This window comes from Strigops habroptila, chromosome 5 (assembly GCF_004027225.2).
Source record: "Strigops habroptila isolate Jane chromosome 5, bStrHab1.2.pri, whole genome shotgun sequence".
NCBI lineage: Eukaryota > Metazoa > Chordata > Aves > Psittaciformes > Psittacidae > Strigops > Strigops habroptila.
In genome coordinates, this window is record NC_044281.2 from 13,377,179 (window position 1) to 13,394,739 (window position 17,561).

General features: G+C 45.5%; 1 protein-coding gene across 2 annotated transcripts in view; it reads right to left on the reverse strand.

The window, feature by feature from the left end:
* The window catches only part of CCNYL1 (cyclin Y like 1), a 33,227-nt gene extending 20,932 nt beyond the window's left edge, over window positions 1–12,295 (reverse strand). The window contains exon 1 of one of the 2 annotated variants that reach the window (XM_030488999.1): window positions 11,834–12,295. In XM_030488999.1, the coding sequence (XP_030344859.1) occupies window positions 11,834–12,068 (235 nt within the window). In that variant the 5' untranslated portion in view covers window positions 12,069–12,295. The remainder of the gene's footprint in view (window positions 1–11,833) is intronic. The other variant, XM_030489001.1, reaches the window with a different exon arrangement.
* Between the last annotated feature and the right edge of the window lie 5,266 nt (window positions 12,296–17,561).

Here is a 17,561-nt window from a genome sequence, read left to right on the forward strand (position 1 = left end):
GCCAGAGTCAGCTATAAAAGCAGAACATCTAAAGCAGTTTTTAAAAGCTAACTTACGAAACCAGAACCATAATGTGTTCATTCACAGCACACAGTGAACAGATTCCTGAATTTAATCACATAGTTGAAATTTAAGAAGTCCTGGTTTAGAAGCCGTAGGACAGAATTTGCCTTACAGCTCATACCTGAAGTATCGCTAATACACATTTGATTCTCTGGAGGAAAAAATAAAGAAATCCAGCACACAATAGTATGCCATAGTGGCACATTTTAACCACTGTTTGTAATGTCTGAACAAAATAGTGTAACTGTTGTTTAAAATTTGTCCACAATGTTGACAAGTCTCTTACACTGATTTAGCAAAATCATTTTTGAGAGACAATACAGAGACCAACTCTAGTTTCTAATGCTAACACTCTATTTAAAACAAACAAATAAATAAAAGACCAAACCACCACCCTAACAACAAACTCTGACACAGACCAAACAATTCACTAACAATGGCAAATATTAAACAACTCTCTAGATTTGAGAAAGGAGTGATTCAGAAATGGAAGTATTTTGCTCATCTACCAAATAACTAAAGTATCATCAACAGCCAGAACAAGACTGCAATATGCAGATTTAAAATACAGATTATTGTTAGCACATTATATGCAAACAGAGTGAACAATTCAGAATTTATTTATTTATAGTTTGGCAGCAACTTTGAGAATAACTGGATGTTAGGTCAGAAAGGACCTCAGGTGGTCTCCAGTTCAACCTCTCGCTGAAAACAGGGTCAGCTACAAGTAGAACTACGCTGCTCAAGGCTTTACTCAGTTGAGTTTTGTAAGCCCCCAATGAGATTCCACAGAGCCCGGATCACCTTTCCCACCAAGGGGGACTAATGCCTACAGAGCTATGGGACTCACTATGGAATGGTAGGGATGAGCAAGTAGGACTGTATGAGACTTGTGTGATATTCAGGGGAAGGCAGCAAGGAAGATTGGGAAGGAACAAGCATAGGAAAACAGAGGAAAAAGGACTCCTGCATTCAGTAACTCTTAACATAGGACTTTGTGTTTCTCCTTGTTGAGTTTCACAGGGTTCCTGTTGGCCCAGTCCTGCAGCCTATCTGGGTTCCTCTGAATGAGCAGCCTCCAGCATATTGACTGTTGCCCAATTGGGTGTCACCTGCAATTTGGGCACACTCCATTGCCTCCTCCAGGTCACTGATGAATGGCAAGCAGGACAGGTGCTTTTTTTCCAAGAAGAGGCAGTACAGGATAATGCCCATCCTCCCTCACCCCACAAAAAAACCACACTAACATCTTGACTCCCCTGAGGTTTTGATGCTATACAACTTGTTAAAGCTCATTTCTTAGATTGTTTTGTCTTTTTTTGTGCTCTGCCAGTCCCTATATCCATGCTGCTTCAATATTAGAAGTCAGGTCTAGGGTTAAAAGCACTACAAGAATTAAACACGTGCAAATATAATGAACTTTCATCCCAGACAAGAAGGGTGTAAGATCTGCAGCACTGCAGGATGCACAAAGGGGCACAATACTGACATGGCCACACAAACCAAACTTGCTCCCCTGAACCCAATCAGACTTGCACATTTGAGGAGAACAGCAGTGAAAGGAAAAGAGACTTTGCTGGCTACAGTTCCACAGTGGCTCTGCCAGACACGAGATGCTTTCTGCTGGACAAACTCAGGTGTATCAGCACCCACAGCACAACACAGATTATACAACCAGAGTTACCACACTAATGAAGATCAAGACACTGTGCAGCGCCAATACAAAACCCCACAAGAAGTGATCAAGACCAACTGTAGGCTTCCTATCCCAGAATAATGTGGCATTAGCAGAAACAGTACATCTGCTTTTGTCTTGCAAGAGACTGTGAAGAAAGAAAGATGCATTTAGCAGACCACCTCCCTCTAGCTTTCCCCTTCTAAGCAGCCAGAGAATTTTAACCATCCTTTCTGCCTCTTCTCACTGGACAATGCTTTTTTCCAAGTGGTGAAAAAATTAGTTGTATGATTTGCTCTTCCTAAACCATCAGTGTTGCTCATGAAATACCAAGAAGTAACAGCAATACAGCTGATGAAGGAAGCATAAAGCAAGAGGCAGATAAGAACACGAGAAGAGGCAAAATGTAATGGGAAACTCAGCAAAAGAAAACCCAGAGGAAGACATAAATCTGTCTGCAAATAATCTGACTCGCAACCAAGCATAACTCCTAATACTTCACTGTGGTAGCACTTACAAGTCCAAACCCAAGATATCTAGCCCTGAAAATAAGGGTAAGTCTTGATTAGAAGCTACATCAGAAGATATATGACAGAAAGCTCAAGCTAAACAGAAAGCAGGGAAAGAAAGCAGCATGGTAGGCCACGGGATGAACAGAAATAACAGGAATTAAAACATGCAGAATCAAGAATGAGAGAAATGAGAGAAGCAACACAATGATATAAAAAGCAAGAAAACAAGTCCAAAACATTTGTTGTTCCAGAGGCTATCAACTCAATAGAAGTCAAAACACATTTTCTACCAGAGCCTCACACTTAGTGATAGAGAGGTGAGAAAGGAAGATTCCCACCACAAATTAAGTCTGTGGGAGCAGCACAGTAACACCGCTGTGCTACAATGGCCCTGCACTTCTGAGAGGTGTGTATTAAGAACAACTTTCCCCCTTATTTCCTTGGCTTCTCTCAATGCCGTGGTACTACCAAGCTTGTGAGATCAACCGTATTTCCAGCTGGAGCACAGAGAAGCCTGAACTTCCCTCTCTCACCATCCTGATTTTCGAGAATCCCTTGCAGCTTGCTTGCCCTTCAGGCAATCTCAGCTACCTCTGCTGCTGCTGGACGCTCCATGCGCTGATGAGAGCACACAGTTCCCCACGGGGCAGATCATATTACTTTGAAAAGCAAACCTCTGCCCCCAGCTCAAGATCTCACGTCCTTTCCTCAACACATGATCTGCAGGAAGACTTTTTACTCATCTATGCCATGTAAGACATGGGGTTTAGGAATTTATAATGCTAGCTACTTATCTGCTGTTTTACACACCTCCACGGGTGATTTCTAACTATTAAGAACACATTTTATACACTGCATCATGCTACATATATTTTCTCATGAATAAAGCCGACAGTCAAAGATGTCACTGTTACGAAATAGCAGCCCTTTGACGATTTCACTACTTTAGAACACTAAAATATTGCATTTCGTTAATAGGTCTAGCTCCATCCTCTGCTTTACCAGACAGCAGTAACATTTTGATACAGCATATATTTAAAGCATTAAATCATAAAATCATCTCTTACTGTAAAGAGAGTTCCCTTGCTCAGTGGGATACTAGCTTTCATTAATATTTGAGCTTCCCTCATATTTCGTTACCTTACAGTGTGAAAGATGTGAGTTACTTAACACTCCCAATAACGATTAAAAAAATAATAAAACAAATTAGGCTAACAAATTTGCCAATACATTTCAGAAAGTATGTTATTCCTAACAGTAACTTAATATAAAATTATTTGTCCTTTAAATTATGTTATTCTATTTCCATTCCCCCAAACATTCCTAAAAGTTACAATTCTGGTTTCTAAATTCAACCTGTGTTTACTCCTCACCAGCCACCTCAAACTCACCACAGAACCCAGCACACAGAGGTGGTTTTCCATTTGCCTTCTCCTGTTATGTCCTCAGTTACACACAGGTTAGTCTATCCTTTAAAGACTCCACGGGTGGCTCCTTCACCAGATCTGGACAGTATGAAAGCACTTTGATATTCCGATTATTCATCTTCAACAAAACACATCTCTCTTCGGGAATGGGATGGACTCAAAAGACACAAAACTTGCTCTGTTTTCATAACTAATACAAGCAAATTTGAATACATAAAGGACTGGATCTGTTGCGTAACAAAGTGCTTTCAAACACAACCTGTTCTCAGAAAGGAACTCTATTTTAAGGGAAAATCTTGGTGAAAACAATCTTAACCAACACTTGCATATGCACAGATCCCTTAAAAACACTCCTTCCTAACTCCCTAGAGGAAATCAAGTCTATTTAAAAAGAAAACAACTAAAACCAATCCACACAGTTGGCCTTTGTTCGCAGAAAGGCAGGATTGTTGAGCCTGGAAAAGGCCTCTCGAGATCAGCTAAGTCCAACAACCCCCTGCTCAACTAGGGTCTGTCCAGGCCTGTGTCAGTCAGGTTTTGAATATCTCCACAGACAGAGACTTCACGACCTCTCTGGGCAACCTGTGCCAGTGTTTGACCTCCCTCATTGTTACATCCTTATTTGTAAAGATCCTGACTTTACACAATACACACAGAAGTATTTTGTAAAGCTGTTTAAAATCTGACAGTTGTTTTTTATGGCACTACTACAATAACAGCAGTATCATTATCAATATCCAGCACGTACCTAAGTGCACTGTGATGTTTTAGAAGGCTGCAGAACTTACTTCAATATACAACAAGCTCTCTTAGTTAAGAAGGAATTATTTGCCCTTTTATACCACACTCCTTAGTTGGGCTGCTTCAACAAGAAACTGACAAAGTGAGCATTTCAAATTTGCTATTAAAATCAGAATAATTTAGAAAACAAAAGTGCAGATCACCTACTAAACACAGTGGGCTAGCCAGGGTTTAAGTTATCAATTAATTTCTGTGGCTTAAAAAACCAATACAGGATCCTGCATTTCTTAAAGCGTAGGAGGATCCACACCACTATCATCGGCCTCCATAGCAAATTCCTCGGTTCACAGCCCCTGTTGGGGAAACATGATGAAGAAATCTGTTCCACCATACAGAATAAGTAGCTTTCCTGGGACTGAAGGAAATAAGTAGGCTTCCAAGTGTTTCACGATGTACCTGCCAGGGTTATAATCACTTCTACACATTTTAGCTAGGCAGAACAGCAGGATGTCAGAAGTGCCCCAAATTCCACAGTGAAAGCAGGACCAGTTAAAAGGGAGGAAAACTAGATGACCCTAGGATTTTATCCTGGAACTAGAAGGAAAAGAGCAGTTCACAAGCTAGATCTTAGAAGTTACTGATATTTTGTCGGGAGACGTGTTTCTGTACTGCATTTAATGTAGGACCATTCAAAAATACAAGGAGAAAGAATTGGTTATGTGCTCTCTGCTTTTTATTCCCCAGACAGACCTTCATGTGTAACACAATTCACTACCATCAGAAGCTAAAGAAGAACTGCACAGCTCTAATTTTTTTATTGATATGCCAAAGCAAAAATTTCTAACTGTACACATTAAAGATCAAACAAGTTTTATAATCCTAGATTCATGCTGATAACTGCAAGCGTAAGGAAAGCCTTCCCCGTAACAACTCCTCACATGCTCCCTTCATCTAGTGTCTGCAGGTAACCAAAATAAGATGCACTGTACTGTGTGCTAAGTGTCATATGCCACCTGATGGGTCTGGCACATGTTAAGTTTTTTCTCCCCTTCCAATCGCTCACGTTAATGCAAACTTCAAATGAAATTTGGGCTTTTAGGAAAGTTAACAGTGCCATCAAGTTGTGTGCCATTTTAGGCACAAGCTCAAACAGTCACTCTTTACAGTGGCTGTGTGGATTCCCAGCTTACCTGCAGTTTGTTCTATAAAAGAAGAATAACTATCTGCATAACAAAACATGTCCAACAATTTTACAGAAAAGCTTTTTTTGGTCTTTGAAAGAAGCTGGCATTCAGCAGTTTATTATCTGACTCCGACTGACACATCTGATGACAAGACAGTGTTACTTTTCACACTGGAAAAAACCTCAACAACTATGTTTGATTACTGCAATGGCTCAAGACCCTTTCAGAACTCCAAACAGAAGCAAAGCTGTGCTATACACACACAGCTCATCAAACACTGCAGAACACTACCTGCTTGACAGTGGGACTTTTGCATAAGCTGTTGAGGTAAACCTGATATTTGCATGACCTGCAAGTGTGATCTTCAATTTTATTAATCTGGCTTTACTACACATTTAAATAAATAGCACCGAGCTTTTAAAGCTAGTTGCATCCTTGTTTGTCCCTTCAAGTCAAAACATTCAAAGTTTTCTTCTGAAAACACTGTTTTCTAATGAGTGAAATAAAAGTGCACATTCAAACTCTAGCTGTAATGAAGAAAAACCAAACATATTTAGAAATCTCAAGAAGAGTTTGTTGGCAAGGATCTACAAGATCCAGCATATGGATTCTTAATGTTTAGTCGAATTTTCCTCCTGCCTCCCAGAGTCACTTCTTCCTGTATATGTGGAAGAAACACTGTCAGAAACCTTCATTTAATGTGTAATGCGAATTTGGGAGGAGTAGGTTTTTGTGTTTTGCTGGCTTGTGCAAGAGTTCATTCCCCTGTTAGTCAGCTTTTCAGTATGACCTCATCACACTGATCGCACTTCAGAGAACAGATACTCCTAGTCACAAAACTTCTGTTGCTTTACATCTACCCTGACTGGTTGGAGGGAAAAGAGAAAGTGTCCTAAAGAAAGCCTGACGAAGAAGGGATCCTAGAGGTTAGTTTCAAAAAAATCAAGATGAAAATTAATTCCATTTCCTTAGTTCCGCAAGTTTCGGCAAACCCCTTGCGTTCGCCATGTATTTCCTTTCAATATTTCCCATTTCATGAAAATCTCTCAGTTATTATAGCTGTTATACTGGAAGCCTGAAGAAACATGTGCACCAAAACAAACCAGTCTCCTTCCATATGAGTTTCATGTATGTGTGTTCCATATCAACTATTCTTAAAAACCTAAGGCTCTCACAAACTTACTCGCTGCAGAAGTCTCCAAGATTTAGTGAAGAGAGAAAAGGATAAAGGATTCCTTAGCTGTCAGTAGCGCCTAAGCATAAGAACAGAAGTATAGATGCTATACAAGTGATGATAATTTCAATTTCCAGTTACCAGATTTGTAGATCAATTTCAGCATTTTTCTGAATGACCTAGCGATTCAGTCATTTTCACTACAGGCACTTTACAGATCATTTCACAAAGGCCATAAGATTAGGCAATCTTAAGACAGCAACATGGAAGGTGTTTCAGGCTCACAGAGAGTCCATTCTTTCACATTTGTCAAGACCACATATTGTTTGCAACTGCTACAAATATCTTTGTAATTAATTCCTAGTCAGTTACAGGAAACTCTCAGTAAGTTAGCATAAGTTAGGTGAAAAACTCACCAAATACAAGAAAGGATAGGGAACACCAGAAAAGGGGCCAGAGCATCAGATGGTTTTCACCTCCAACTTCATATATGTCTAACTAGACAATGGTATTTGTCAGTTTACACAGCTACAGATCTTCAAATAAAGACAAGCAAAATAACAATATGAGATGGTTAAGACTTTCCTGTGCTGAAAACTGCTGGCTTCAGAAAGCTAAATCCTTGCATCAAAGTGTTTGTATTTTTTTAAATTATTATTATTATTTAACTTACTAACATTTTAACCAGGATTTAAAACAAAACAAAACAGGAGAAAAAACTCCAACCACATGCTTGAAGTAAGCTGACATTATATATGAGAGGAACAAATGAACAGTATTTCGACCTTCTGCAAGGCAGTTTATAGACAAGCTGTTGGTGAAATCAGACCACAATCAATACACTCAGGAATCTGCTCAACATTGTTTAATAACTGCAGCACGCAGGCAACTTGAAGCTTGCCCCTTTCAGCACGGCACAGCCTCTAGAGAACCAGGGGGCTGCTGAAAAGAGAAAAGTAGGTGCAAAAAGTTGCTTGAAGTTATTCTAGGCACTACTCTGAGCCTGTTCAGGTACACCTCACTTACTTCATTCTCTGTTAACCTTCCTCTTCAAACCTCCTTCTGCTTGTTTTCCCATCTAACCTCTGTGTGATAACCACATCCCACTCACATCCCACTCAGCACCCCTCCTGATTCCATTTGCCATTCTCTCTCATTCCTGATGGTCTTTTCCCTTGTCGTTCTCCACCCCCCTGCCCACCCTCTAGTTCTCCAGGTGAAGGTATAAATTCATTTTGTCCCACCACTTCAGTAGGTCAACAATCTTTCCCTTGGTTCATGTGAATCAGGCAAAGCTCTGCTTAAAATCATGAACACAGTAAACAGCAGAGGTGGAGGGAGATGTTTTCAAGCACAAGTGAGAGAAGTCTGCCAAGCAAGGCCGTGTTCTAGTTTTATCCAAGGATCAAAGAACTTATGAAAAGCTAAATCTATGTTTAAACATAGGGATAGGCAAGAAAGTGTCAGCCAAAAGAAGTTCTCCCCCAAACAACCAAGAAAAAAAAAGCCACAGGAAAAAAACCAAGGCCAAAATAAAGATTAGCAGACACACATTTCAGGGGGGAACACCAAAACAACAAAAAAGAACCCACACCAGCAACCAGCACAGCTCAAATAGCACGTTAAGATCAAAGAGCTGCCGTTTCTAAAACTAGATAGGAAAGCCTTTTTGGTCAGTTCAGACAGCTTCGGACTGTTGCTTGCACACTGGAAGAAGGAACACTTACTGCGCAGCTGAACAGCCAACTATCAGCTTCAGGTTTATTTCAGCTTTCGATAACATTAATACTAGGCACGAACCTATGTGGAAGAAACTATCATTTCCAAAGTTATATTTATTCCTGTTTACATAATGCAACTTGGCTTAGCACATCATACCACAAATACAGGCTTATTTCTCATTCTGGAAAAGCATGCATTGAACAGGTTATGGCTCAGGATCTTGAGAACCATTAAATACAAAGTCATCCTTCAAATTCTGTCTTAGCAGTGGATCTGGCAATCCCTTCCCGTCTGAATTAACTTTTGTTGAAACATTACACTTTCACAGTGTGTTTTATTTCTAATCCACTTACCACTCCCTTTTTGTCGTACATAAATACCACTTTAAAACCTTCCTATTTTAAGATAGTGGGATTCTTCTTGTTTAATTCTGATCTGATACAGACAATATAACTGGTGCTGACTGGAAAGCAGTGCCTGTTAAGTAGTGTGCTGGAGAAGCTACTGCATAATCCTCATCTAAGAGCACGGACCTGCAAGGACTACATTCCGCTCCCTAAGAAAAAGCACGACAAAACATTACAAAACAAAAAGTCCAAGGCTCAGTTGGTAACTTCTGCATTCCTGACTCAACCAAAACATTCAATTTTAGCAAAACAAGTGCAAAAGTATTAAGACAGACTTAAGAACAACAAACAACTTAAAAGATGAAAATTTAAGGAATGAAGCATCTCCATCACATTTGGATGCTAGCTTTCTGATATATTTAGCTGTGTTCTTAGAAACTCCCAGAACTGAGCAAGCAGCATGGAACAAAAATAGCCAAAATGATCTTGACTCTTTTTCCCTGCAGCTTTCTCTTTTCCCCCTGCCAAAGCACTCAAGAAAAGGCCAGCCAGGAGGTCCCCAGCCTTCCATTATTGACAAGACTGGCATCTTAGCTAACCTATGATATTATGCACTAATAAGATATAGAATATTTATCCCTCAAGTGAAACTGCTGGACTACTTAACACTAATGCAGGCTGCTTGCATGGTTTGGGTATGCTGACAGCTTTTATATCCCAGAGTTAAGACGGATAAGTTTAGCTATCTGGTATATGCAAGCGCTGCATTTTCAGATTTATTATTTTCATAGAAGGTCTTAAATTAAACAGCAGTATCACCTAAAAACTCATTATAATGTCTGTTTCGTAACATTCAATTTCAGACTTTGCAAATAATGATTTTTATGTTTTGAAGTTAACTGCTACCATCCTACCCAAGTAGTGCTCTATAACATTCAAAAACGAACGCAAGAAGTTTTACTCCTAATATTGACCATATGGAATTGCATTTTCATAAAGATGTCAAGCTTTGATACTTTTTGCAGCCCTAAACAGTCACATCAATTGGAAAACTGTAGAAAAGTAGCATTAATCATCTGTAGCAGATGATTCTGAGGCCACGCAACACTGAACCACATACCGCTGTAAAAGCGATCTTTAACATCACCTAAAACACGTACTGCTTACGCAGTTCTAATTTTAGGATTACCTCCTGCCTCAAGACCAAAGTTTCCATAGCCACAAAAGTATAATCTGTGACAGACAGCTACTGTCTTATTCTTCACTACACACCATTATTCACGTATGCAAATTCAAAAACTTAAATACTTCCCTACTTCAAGGCCAGTCCTAAAATCTGGATGAATTCACAATTAAGCCTAGTTACCCAGCGCTACTGACATGACCACATACTAAAGATTCAAACAAATACAACCCTTATTCCTGAGCAGATTTATTTAGCTTGGGCATTTTTGCTTGACTTATTAGAATTTTCAGGGTTTATCTCCTCCTCCCTTAACAAGTATGGGAGAGTTAACAGATTTCTGTAGTATCTTCTCACAAAAATAAAGTTTTATTTCTCCGAGATGGCAAATATAATTTCTCCTACTGCTGTACTGCACAGCTGTCTCAAAGGAGATCCAAGGGGCTGAGCGTTCCATCTCGTTTCTGTAACAGCTGCACCATATGGTGCTGTGCAGAACCATGCGAGTTTAATAATTCCATTTCTGAAGGTTTCCCCACACTCTTTGGCAGCCAGTTTCTCTCTGGTAAGAAAAATGTTTTTCCCTAAGTTCAAGATGAGTATGGAGGGCCCATGAATTCTTATTGTATGCCTTGTACATTAAAGACGTCAGACAGACAATCTTTTTTCAACTGAACGTATTTCATATAGGTGTGGTCATAATTATGAAAAGGAATAGCAAGAAGCTTGTTAATTAAACTGAGTTTTGAATATCATAAGCTATTACATTGCACTGTGTGCTTACGGTATCACGTGAACATACAGACAGACGGGAGCACCCCAAACCTGTTACATGCTGTCTCTGTAACTCTCACTGCAGCGCAACCCTGCAAGCTCTTCAGAGGCATGTCTCAAAAGGAGATGTATTACAGAGCAAGCCTGTGTGACACCAGTGCTCCAGGTAGAACTGGAAGGAGCCTGAACAGCAAACACGTCCTTTCCCATGAGCTCGAGGAAAGCAAACTGGGAACACTGAGAGCTGCACGACAAGGAATGTCGGTGTAATGAGTCCACAGCTATAACTGAGCACCCTGCATAGCTAGATTACAAATTACCCCCGTCCAGCCACAATGATGTCATATGAACACAATCTCTGTAATTCTTAATTCCCTTACTCCCCACACACCCTCTTCCTTCCTCCTGTTCAACAGAGGCTGGAAATGCAGCAGCTTTTGCTAACTGCCTGAGCATTACGACTGAGTCACGACTGCATAGTTAAGGAGAAACAAGAAGCCAGACTTCCACCTCAAACGGGGCTCTGCCATGGCTCTTTGGGGTTCTCCGCGAGCCGGGACCGGCCAGCGGGGCAGCCAGGGACCGCGGGAGGTCACCACGGGGCAGGGGGAAACCGGCCGCTCCTCCGCCCTCGGCCGGGTTACTCGTTCAGCGGCCGCGCCGCTGCGGTACTTCGGGCAGAGGTCCCGGACCCGCGGCCGGTTCGCCCCGTCGGCGGCAGCTCGGCGGCGCGCCCGCAGGAAACCCGGGCGCTGCGCTGTCAGCGCGGTGACAGCCGCGGGGAACTTTGCTTGGGGCGCGGCGCGGGGCCGGCCGGCGGCAGGCCGCTCCCCCCCGAGGGGCTCGCCGGACCGCACGCTCCCCCCCACCACCGGGACAAAGGGGGCGCGCCCCGGGCGCGGAACCGCCGCGCCCCGGGCACCTCACCCGCGGCGGGGCGGGCCGGGGGGGGGCACCACGGGGACAGCCGCCTGCGGGGTGGGGATGCGGTGGCCGGCGCCCCCCACCGCCCTCCCGGCCCCACCGCTCACCATCCGGGAACTCCCGGTCGCTGATGTGCTGTAGGTGCGGGCCGCCGCCGCCGGGATCCGAGTCCCCCGACTCGGCCTCCGCCGATCCCGAGCAGCCGCCGCCGCCGCCTGCCGCCGCCGCCGCCTGGTACGCGTCCGCCCAGCGATCGGGCCCAGGCGCTGCCCCGCCGCCGCGGGCCCGGCTGAGCTTGGGGCTGGCGTCCGGGGATACGCAGCAGGTGACGGTGTTGCCCATGGAGCTCGGAGCTCCCCCGCCGGGCCCCGGCTGCGCGGCTCCCGCGGGCTGTGGCGGGGGAGGGGGAGCCGAGGCGCCGGGAGGGCGGGGGGAGGGAGGGCCGAGGGCGGGGCGCGCTCAGCGCCGCCACCGCCCGCCCCGGCGGCCGCGCGAGCCTCCTGCGCGCGGCGACACACCGACCTCGCGCCAGCGGCCACCTGCCCCCGGGCGGGGGGGGCGGCGGGAGGAGGGGGGGGGGGGCCCCCAAGGGGAAGGGATGAGGTTGGGGGGGGGTGAGGCCCGGCCCAGCCCCGCCTCGCTCCCACCCAATCGCCTCCCGCCGGGGTGCCGCGTGACGCCGCTCCGCCAATGGGCGCGGCGTTCGTCACGCCGCCGCCGCCACCGCCGCGCCTCTGCCGGCCCGCCCCCCTTCCTGCCTCGCGCGCGCGCGCACGCACACGCCGCGAGCTGGACCGGGGACCCGGCCCCCCGCCCCCCTTAGGCCACGCCCCCCTCCGGCCACGCCCCCCAGTCGCGGTCCCCGCGCGACTGGCTCGCGCGTGGCGGCAGTAGCATTAAGGCACAGTAATAGTGTAACAGCGATAGGATGGAATCATGGAATGGTTCGGGTTGGAAAGGACCTTAAGAGCATCCAGTTCCAACCCCCTACCATGGGCAGGGACGCCTCACACTAAACCGTGTCGCCCAAGAAATAATAAAAAGCAATAATATGGTGTAATAAAACAGATACATGCATATAATACTATTAGCAATACCGTGCCTGCATGCTGTGCGCTGCCTCCACAATGGTTGTGTACAGCAGTCCGGGGAGGCTCAGTGCGGGATGTAGGCAGCCACCATGCTGCTCTTGTAAGTTTAAAAGGCTGTTTGTGACCATGCTGGCTCCCTACCCCACTTACTAAAGGTTTTTAAGGGCTCCTGGGTTGTTCTGGGGTGTTTTGCCCACCCATCCCCATGTGTGCTAAGCGGGTGGCCTTTGCTATGGGGTGCCAGGCTGATCTGGGGGCTGCAGCAGCCGCTTGGGAGCTCTGTGATCAGTTCTGATGGCTTATTGCGGCCTTTCAATACTTAAAAGGAACCTGTAAGAAAGTTGGGGAGATGCTTTTTAGCAGGGCCTGTTGTGACAGGATGAGGGGTGATGGTTTTAAACTAAAAGACGGGAGATTCCAGCTGGACGCAAGGAAGAAATTCTTTGCAATGAGGGTGGTAAAACACTGGCACAGGTTGCCCAGAGAGGTGGTGGATGCCCCAGCCCTGGGGACATTCAAGGCCAGGCTGGATGTGGTTCTGGGCAACCTGATCTAGTTGAGGATGTCCCTGCTCACTGCAGGGGGTTGGACTAGGTGACTTTGAAGGTCTCTTCCAAACTACTCTATGATTCTGTGATTCTATAACTTTACAGTTCCTCAAAACGGTTGAGCATAAGCAGTGCTGCTCGCTTATGGCTTACATTTGCTGCTCTGTGCGTTACCCGCGTGCAGCCTGGGGACGAAACCTTATACGTGGCCGCTGGGATTCCCGGGGACTCTGTTCCGCTGTATGGAAAGTCTCCAGCAGCAGCTGCGTTTTTGCTTGGTGAGTCTCGGCTACCTGAGAGCTGCTCAGAGGACTGGAATGCGCAAATACACTCCAGGGAAGATGGATTAGAGGGCAAGATACCCACAGCAGTCAGGCCCTGATAAACACGAACACAGGTCGTTCTGCAATGGATCACCTCACTATCGCTACAGAAATTTAACTCTGGCCCCTGATAAGAAGAATGGCTCTGCAGAAGACTCAAGAACACACAAAGTATTACAAAACACTGCTATCATGCTGGCAGCTATTCCAGAGATAGGCAGGCTCAGGGTTTTACTCTATTTTGTAGAACAAATCCTAACATTGGCTCTCTCATGTGATTGTGGATGCAGAGTTTTCAGACAAAACCATGCCTGGTTTCTTTGAAGAGAGGAAGTCATAGGTGCTGCATTTCTAGAATCTGTACAACTTAATCCCAGGCACAATAAAGGGAGGAACTAAATGATTTATAATCTTCTATGAGGATTATTCCTTCAGACTGGCGAATTACACTTTTACACTTCTGGCAAGTTCTCTAAACTGCGTTAGCTAAGCCTCTCTACACGCTGCTGACAGTCTGTAAAGCCTTGTTACTCCATAGAAATCCAACCTCGCTGTGGATTACATGAGGGCCTCGGAGGAGATTTGCTTTCAGTGCTTTTTGAACCACTTCAGCCCAACGTCCCTCCATACCCTCTGTACTCTGCTTGGAACAAAGCTGTAGGACAGCAGGTCGTACCCCCAGGTGTAGGAAGGACGGGACTCAACGGTTGAGTGGAAATGGAGACTCGCCTGTGTCAGAGAGGGAGAAAAGGGGCCTCATGCCAAACAGCCATTCAGAAGTTGGTGTTTTCTTCCCTCTGGCATCGCATCCACTGATGTTTGGTGAGGATGGTGGGGGAAGAGAAGAAAGCTGGAGAGTTGGTGTGGTTTAGTGAAGTAATTAGTTCTCAAGCAGGAATAAGAGCTGGCTTGCACTGCACTATTTAATATAAACTGGGGTAATTTACCCTCTTACCCCAGAAAAGCAACTCCCTTACTTGTCTGCAGCTGGCTGGGTCTATGTTAAAAGTGGCAGTGCCTGAGCAAGCTGCACGCCTGCTGTGCTCCAGCCCCGTCCAGCAGCTCGGTGCCGGCAGAGGAGAGTCTGCTCCACGCGGAGCGGTGGTAGGAATCACAGGCAAATCCGCACATCCAGCCACACAGCCATGACACTGAGCATCCCATCTCTTAAACTGTGTCCATCCTGGTCCCTGCAGCCACGCCAGTGTATGCGATGGGGCTGCCTGTCTGTGGTGGAGGGGTACCACCACAGCGAGCGCCTCTGCTAAGCCTGTGCTTTGGAGCAGCCTCAGGGAGCCCTTTGCCAGAGCTGTGGTTTTGGGCAGTGGAAAATCCTTGTTCAAGGGTGCAGAAGCAGTGAGCATGAGTGGCTCACCAGGCGGCCGAGAACCGTGACCAAAACCCCAGCAGCCAAAATCCCACATAATTGTCCCAATAGATGAAAAATGCTGGGAACTTGGAGTGGCTGGAGTATGTGACGTGTCTCACTGCTATTTGGGCATGAAGGTTTTAGTTCCTCTGCCTCCCACAGGCTGAAGTTTCCCATGGGTCTCATACTTGTTCTCAGTGTGCAATGCTGCAAAGGGGAAGAGACAAGGGCTGCTCTTCCCCCATGCTAGCACTGTTGTAGAGTATTAGGATTTATACAAACATGCAGAGGGAGGAAAGAAATCAGTAGTCTGTTTCCCTGTGTAGCCTTGTTCATGTAGGTCTTAAGCAAGAGGAAGCTGACTTTAATCCCTGGAAATCACAGAAACAGCAAACCGTCCCACCTCCCCGTCATTCCAGAAGAATTTAAGCTTCCGCTTCCACATACCTCAGTACACCAGTAAAGAGTATTTTTCCATATCTGTGCATGTTTGCCTGTAGCTGCGGTAATGAGGAATATTCATTTCCCCCTACATTTTGGCAAATTAACTCTTAAAATCTTAATACCGATCTGATTTATCAGGATGATATGACAAAACCTGTTGCTGTGCGTATTTTCTGCAGAACCAGGTAGATCCTGTTAATAGGTATAGCCTGAGCAACACCCTGCAGAGATGAAACACATTATCTTTTATTCATGCAGCTTAGCACTCCATTGACTTACTGCTCCAGCAATATACTGAATACCATCTACCATGATTTATTACTAGTCCTGGTTCTCTTCCTGTTTTCTGTCTTGTCTTCCTACTGTTTTGCTTGATTTACCCTGTGAATCATCAGACAGCTTCCATTCTAAAAGAATCAATTACTTTGATGTACAATGGGCAGCACATACCTAGTTCTGCATTTTGCATAAGTAGGCGTTTTGGATGGCGGATCTTGGCGATAACAAATACATAAGCTGAAAATAGCTTACTACAGACCATTGGGATCCAACCCCTTTTTCCTGCTGCTCTGGGAAGAAGAGCTCTGTGCCGCGGGACCCTCAGTTGCTGCCCCTTCTCTTTGAGCAGGGCACCCAGAGGGCAGCACCCCTTCTCGCTCACGGATACCAAATACTGTGCTTTTACATAACCTGTTGGACTGAACTGTTTTCCACTCTTCCAGCAATGTTTCCCATTAGTTGCAGCGCTCACCCCACACCTGGTTTCAGGGCTGTCCTGGTTCACCAGGGCTGCGGCCACAGTAGGGCAATTCCTAATGCAGATGATGGTGCAAGGGAGGTAGGTAAGTTTTATTGAGCTCTCCTGATTACAAGACTGGCCTTTAAAGATTACTAAGTCCTGTTGCAGAGTAGCAATAAGATGGTCCCACATAACGGGTGAGAATTGATGCTATTCCCAGGGAAGAGTGGAGGGTTACACTGGGAAGTGCCAGTCCCACCGATGGCAGCATGCCATTTCTGCATCTTCCTTGGGAAGGACACTCCAGCTTCAAGTTGTACTGGGTGAAAACCACCACGAAAGAGAGACTTGCAAGTGATGGAAACGGGTTTCATGGGTGTATTTGCTTCCTCTCTTTGAGCCAGTGGCAGGCACTTGTGAAGAGGCCTGATCACAGGCTATGGCCTATTCTGAATGGGGCTTGAACCTACATGTTTGCAGACAAAATTCAAACAAATCAGAAAGAACTTGTGTCATCTTCTGCACTGGGCAAACACTTCTTAAGATGGTGAAAGCTTTGTATTATGGGATGAGAACATAGTTTACCGCTCAGCTTTAAATGCATGCAGTATTTGTAGTTTGGATTAGTGCTGAGCATTCATGCTCCTTTAACCTGTTAGGGGCTATGTTTAGTTTCATTTGAACACTGCCTTGGTGCTGCATTTGACTAGGATAACTCAGGCAACAAGGGCACAGACCAAAGTCCTGGATTTTAGTCAGGTGTGAGCCTTGAATGAAGGCATTTTGGGTTTTTTAGTTTTTTCTCTTTTCCTGTTTCAGTTGCATACCTAACAGGTTTCAATCCCTTAAGGGAAAGAAGGACCAGCTCTCAGCAGTATCCTGATGGTTGGCACATAACAATAAAGTTCCTCACAGTGTGCTGGCCAGGTTCTGAGCACAGAGCAGGGTGATGCAGCAGGAGCTGCTGCCGCACTGCAGCCGGCAGCCATGCACTGTGCCGGCTTGGCTCGGGCAGAGCATCCCTTCTCCCACCTGGCAGCTATTCCTCACATGCCTTGATGTGCAGACAAACACTTGCTGGCGAGGGGGTTACAGCAGGTTTTCGTGCTGCGGTGGGCAGACCAGTGATGTGCAGCACCCAGAGCATGGATGGATGCTGTCAAGACAGGGACACAGGTCCTACAGCTGTCAGGGGCGAGATGCACCTCTGTGGAAAACAAGGGTAGGAGTAACTTCAGTGGAGTCCTTATGTCTGTTCCTCAAAAGCATCCTGCATCTTTCTCCCAGGGAAGAGAGGAGCAGAGCAGCTTTTGACTTGTTC